The following is a 6131-nucleotide window of genomic DNA, read 5'->3' on the forward strand; positions in this document are numbered from 1 at the left end:
GTAAGGAAATTATTCTAAAAGATGAGGAGAATAAAATGGTACATAAATATGTCATGCCTAATTATATAAATAATTACTTTTTAAATATACCCCAGACATTAAGCAGGAATTTGGGGAGCAGATTAAGAGAGCAGCACCCAAGGCAGCCAACAGTATGATGGCAGTTCCAACAAATGAAAAGGAAGTTTTAAAAGTGATTAAAAGACTGAAGTCCAAGATGTCAGCTGGTGTAGATGAGGTACCAATAATACTAGTAAAGAAAACAGCTAATGAAATAGTGAAACCACTGGCGCACAGAAACTGAAAATTTTGAAAGTCGTTCCCCTGTTGAAAAGGAGTGATAAGCTTAAAATAGAAAACTACAGACCATCTCACTTCTCCCAACTTTCTCCAAGGTTTTAGAGATACTAATGGAATATAGAGCCACACATTATCTTAATATCCACAATCTGATAAACAGTAATCAGCATGGATTTCAAGCTGGGAAAAGTACTGAAACAGCTGTACTGGAATACACAAAAGAAATAATCAGTAAATTGGAAGAGGGGAAAAAGTGTAGTCGGGATAAATCAATATCTGTCAAAAGCCTTTGACACTGTTGACCATTGCATACTTTTGGAAAAGCTTGAAGCTATAGGTATCAGAGGACCAGTAAAAAAGTGGTTTGAGTCGTATCTGGAAAAGAGGATGCAGGTGGTTGAAATTACAGCACCAAAAATTAACCAAAAAATTAAATTAAGATCAGATCCAATGGAGGTCACAGTAGGAGTACCCCAAGGAAGTGTATTAGGCCCCTTGCTGTTCCTCATTTACATTAATGATGTTCAGGTGTCAGAGAGAAAAACTAGTATCATGTTATTTGCTGATGATACTAGTTTAATAGTTACTGATATGAAGCAGTCATTGCACAGTACTGTGGACCATGTCCTACAAGATATACAAAAATGGTTTAGGGCAAACAAGCTAACACTGAATGAAAAAAAAATTTAAAAAAAAAATCCCACCATGGAGGACAAACAACTTGAAAGAGTATAGTGTGCAAAATACCTGGGTATGCACCTTAATGAGAAGATAAACCGGAAGGACTATGTGGTGAGCTTAGCACTAAAACTAAATTCAACATATTTTGTGCTTATAATAATTTCAAAAGTTTGTAGTAATGACCGTACCAGATTAGTATATTTTGGCTATTTTCAGTTCATTACATCCTATGGGATAGTATTCTGGGGAAAACAAATTGTCGTCTAAATGAGACGCGCTATTCGGATAATGACCCAGAGCCCACCTCAAACACATTGTAGGCCCCTTTTTAAAGCACTGAAAATTTTAACAATTCCATCATTATACATTCTGAAATGTCTGTTGGTGATCAAAAGAAATCAGAACAAAATGAAAACCAATACAGACTACCATAATTATGATACACGGCAATGTAAAGATCTCCACTTAAAAGCTGTAACAAGGACCCGAAGTCAGAAACATGTTTGTAATCAAGGCATCAAACTTTTTAATGCACTACCCAAACATATCAAAGAGCTGGAAAATGAGGATAAATTTAAAACTGTTATAAAGAATTACATGCTTGACAAATGTTATTACAGTGTAACTGAATTTCTATGCTCAACTGTATTAGAATATAAAGAACCACATGCTTGACAAATGTTATTACAGCGTAAGTGAATATCTCTGCGCAGCTGTATAAGAATGTATGTTTAAATTAATGTGGCAAATGAAATTACATCAATGAATATGTCTGTCAAGCACATAAGAAGATTAAGAACCACGTGCTTAACAAATGTCACTACAGTATAAGTGAATAGCTCTGCTCAGCTGTATAAGAATATATGATATCATAAATGTGACAAATGAAACCACTTCAAGGAATAGGTCTGTCAAGCACGTAAGAAATTATGTTATAAAAACACTTATTAGTTGTATATTGTATTAAACATAAGATAGATTCATATTAATTCAGCATAGAAATAAAATCATCATCATCATCATCATCATTTAAGACTGATTATGCCTTTCAGCATTCAGTCTGGAGCATAGCCCCCCTTATACAGTCCCTCCATGATCCCCTATTCAGTGCTAACATTGGTGCCTCTTCTGATGTTAAACCTATTACTTCAAAATCATTCTTAACCGAATCCAGGTACCTTCTCCTCGGTCTGCCCCGACTCCTTCTACCCTCTACTGCTGAATCCATGAGTCTCTTGGGTAACCTTGCTTCTCCCATGCGTGTAACATGACCCCACCATCTAAGCCTGTTCGCCCTGACTGCTACATCTATAGAGTTCATTCCCAGCTTTTCTTTGATTTCCTCATTGTGGACACCCTCCTGCCATTGTTCCCATCTACTAGTACCTACAATCATCCTAGCTACTTTCATATCCGTAACCTCAACCTTGTTGATAAGGTAACCTGAATCCACCCAGCTTTCGCTCCCATACAACAAAGTTGGTCGAAAGATTGAACGGTGCACAGATAACTTAGTCTTGGTACTGACTTCCTTCTTGCAGAAGAGAGTAGATCGTAGCTGCGTGCTCACTGCATTAGCTTTGCTACACCTCGCTTCCAGTTCTTTCACTATGTTGCCATCCTGTGAGAATATGCATCCTAGGTACTTGAAACCGTCCACCTGTTCTAACTTTGTTCCTCCTATTTGACACTCAATCCGTTTATATTTCTTTCCCACTGACATTACTTTCGTTTTGGAGACGCTAATCTTCATACCATAGTCGTTACATTTCTGATCTAGCTCTGAAATATTACTTTGCAAACTTTCAATCGAATCTGCCATCACAACTAAGTCATCCGCATATGCAAGACTGCATATTTTGTGTTCACATATCTTAATCTCACCCAGCCAGTCTATTGTTTTCAACATATGATCCATAAATAATATGAACAACAGTGGAGACAGGTTGCAGCCTTGTCTTACCCCTGAAACTACTCTGAACCATGAACTCAATTTACCGTCAACTCTAACTGCTGCCTGACTATCCATGTGAAGACCTTTAATTGCTTGCAAAAGTTTGCCTCCTATTCCATAATCTTGTAGGACAGACAATAACTTCCTCCTAGGAACCCGGTCATATGCCTTTTCTAGATCTATAAAGCATAGATACAATTCCCTGTTCCACTCATAACACTTCTCCATTATTTGCCGTAAGCTAAAGATCTGGTCCTGACAACCTCTAAGAGGCCTAAACCCACACTGATTTTCATCCAATTGGTCCTCAACTAATACTCGCACTTTCCTTTCAACAATACCTGCGAAGATTTTACCCACAACGCTGATTAAAGAGATACCTCTGTAGTTGTTACAATCTTTTCTGTTTCCATGTTTAAAGATTGGTGTGATTACTGCTTTTGTCCAGTCTGATGGAACCTGTCCCGACTCCCAGGCCATTTCAATTATCCTGTGTAGCCATTTAAGACCTGACATTCCACTGTATTTGATGAGTTCCGACTTAATTTCATCCACCCCAGCCGCTTTATTGCATTGCAATCTATTGACCATTTTTTCCACTTCCTCAAATGTGCTCCTATTTCCATCATAATTCCTATCCCATTCTACCTCGAAATCTGAAACATTACTGATCGCATTTTCACCTACATTGAGCAACTCTTCAAAATATTCCCTCCATCTGCCCAAGGCATCCACAGGATTCACCAGCAGTTTTCCTGACCTGTCCAAAATACTTGTCATTTCCTTCTTACCTCCCTTTCGAAGACTGCTAATTACACTCCAGAATGGTTTTCCAGCAGCTTGACCCATAGTCTCCAACCTGTTTCCAAAGTCTTCCCACGATTTCTTCTTCGATGCTGCAATTATCTGTTTGGCTTTGTTTCTTTCTTCAACATAACTTTCTCTGTCTACCTGGGTTCTGGTATGTAGCCATTTTTGATACACCTTCTTTTTCCTTTTACAGGCTGCCTTGACTGTATCATTCCACCAAGCTGTTTGCTTCATCCTACTTTTACACACTACTGTTCCAAGACATTCTTTAGCCACTTCTAGTACTGTGTCCCTGTACCTTGTCCATTCCTTTTCCAATGACTGTAATTGACTACATTCAACTAACTGGTACCTTTCTGAGATCACTGTTATGTACTTGTGCCTGATTTCCTTATCCTGAAGTTTCTCCACTCTTATCCTCCTACATATGGACCTGACCTCCTGCACTTTCGGCCTCACAATCCCAATTTCACTGCAGATTAAATAATGATCAGTGTCATCAAAGAATCCCCTGAATACACGTGTGTCCCTCACAGCCTTCCTGAATTCCTGATCTGTTATTATATAGTCAATGACAGATCTGGTTCCCCTGCCTTCCCAAGTATACTGGTGAATGTTCTTATGTTTAAAAAAGGAGTTTGTGATTACTAAGCCCATACTGGCACAGAAATCCAAGAGTTGTTTCCCATTCCTGTTGGCCTCCATATCCTCTCCAAATTTACCCATAACCTTTTCATACCCTCCTGTTCGATTTCCAATCCTGGCATTAAAATCACCCATGAGCAGAACACTGTCCTTGTCCTTTACTCTAACAACTACATCACTGAGTGCCTCATAAAAACTATCCATCTTATCTTGATCTGTCCCTTCACAATGCGAATATACTGACACAATCCTAATTTTCTTGCTAGACACTGTCAAATCTATCCACATCAGTCGTTCGTTTACATACCTTATTGCAACTACGCTGGGTTCCATTTCTTTCCTGATGTAAAGCCCTACACCCCATTGTGCTATTCCTGCTTTGACGCCTGACAGGTAGACCTTGTATTCTCCCACTTCCTCTTCTTTCTCACCCCTTACCCGAATGTCACTAACAGCTAAAACGTCCAGCCCCATCTTACTTGCAGCCTCTGCCAGCTCTACCTTCTTCCCAGAGTAGCCCCCATTGATATTAATAGCTCCCCATCTCATTACCATTTGTTTGCCAAGTCGTATCTTAGGAGTCCCTGGTTTGTCAGTTAGAGGTGGGACTCCATCACCTCCAAAGGTCTGAGGCATTTTGCTCTGATTATTGCCAGCATCATATTTAGAGTACCAGGGAAGCAGGTTGCTAGCCTTACTTGCCCCGAGTCCCATTGGGTTTTACCCCTAACGGTTGAGGGACTAACCGGTGGATTTGGTAGTCTTTGCCGTATGAGCACAAAGGTGACCATGACTCAGAATATGTCCGAGATGCCCAGCCTTATTCCAAAGTAACTGGTATCCCGACTGTCGGGACCACTTACTTGGCCACTCATACGTTGCCCGTGGTTCATGAACTAGGACATGACTACAGGAACCCACACCATGAACCACTAGAAAAAAAATTTGCAAAGATATTATATAATTGTTGAAATGTATCCTGAAAAATCCTATATCACAAATGTGATCATTGGGATGATAATAAATAAATAAATATTCACTTCTGGTTTCAACCAGCTTTCTGTTCCTATTACTATCTGAACATTACAATGTTCAGTTAGTGCTATTAATTCAGGGACCTTTCCCAATGTGTGAGGACAAGCATTCTCTGAGATTAATGTGGCTGATGTAACTTTGATTTTGGCAGGCAAATCATCTCTGATCCCAAGGGCGGTTTCTCTAACATAAAAAATCTTGTCTTTTTTGTCCTAAAAGCAGCTATGCATAGGGGGTTCTGGTATATTCCTGGATTCCTCACACAATACTCGTTCTTGAAACTTTGTAAGCAAGCTTTTGTGACATAGTTCGTGTTTATCTTCAGGTGTCTTCCAGTTCAGCATTTCCAAGAGGCTCTCCCATGACCTGTAGAAATCTGCAGCCATTAATAAATTATGATACAGAATTGCTGGTCAGAACTTTCTTTTGTGAGTTGAAATGTGTAGAACTGGCAATAGACCTGTATATAGAAGTAGAAGAGATACACTATCTAGCTTTCAGAACTAACAGTTCCTTCATCAGGGGGAAGAGAGGAATAGATTGGAGAAGGTTAGAAAGGAAGAGTAGGTCACTCAGACATCTGGATAAGAGAACCCACCTGCAGTAAAGACTCTGGAAATTGCATGAAACACACGATGAGCAATATTTGTTTGAGTTCATCTACACATTGAAAAGAAAAATTGCAAAACCCTGGTAAAACACCACA

General features: G+C 39.3%; 1 protein-coding gene across 1 annotated transcript; it reads right to left on the reverse strand.

Moving 5' to 3' along the window:
• Positions 1-250: 250 nt before the first annotated feature.
• LOC126188672 (craniofacial development protein 2-like) lies at positions 251-5104 on the reverse strand. The gene is made up of 4 exons (XM_049930277.1): positions 4184-5104; positions 1740-1753; positions 1600-1694; positions 251-324 (listed from the first exon to the last, which is right to left on the reverse strand). Exons 1-4 carry the CDS (start codon positions 5102-5104, stop codon positions 251-253), a joined length of 1104 nt encoding a protein of 367 aa, XP_049786234.1.
• Between the last annotated feature and the right edge of the window lie 1027 nt (positions 5105-6131).

Source organism: Schistocerca cancellata, chromosome 5 (genome assembly GCF_023864275.1).
Source record: "Schistocerca cancellata isolate TAMUIC-IGC-003103 chromosome 5, iqSchCanc2.1, whole genome shotgun sequence".
Taxonomy (NCBI): domain Eukaryota; kingdom Metazoa; phylum Arthropoda; class Insecta; order Orthoptera; family Acrididae; genus Schistocerca; species Schistocerca cancellata.

Coding starts and splice junctions, on each gene's coding strand:
- LOC126188672 (XM_049930277.1), bottom strand. CDS start 5,104: ATGGGACTCGGGGCAAGTAAGGCTAGCAACCTGCTTCCCTGGTACTCT. Junction 325..1,599: donor CATAGAAATTCAGTTACACT/GTAATAACATTT, acceptor CCTTTTCAACAG/GGGAACGACTTTCAAAATTT.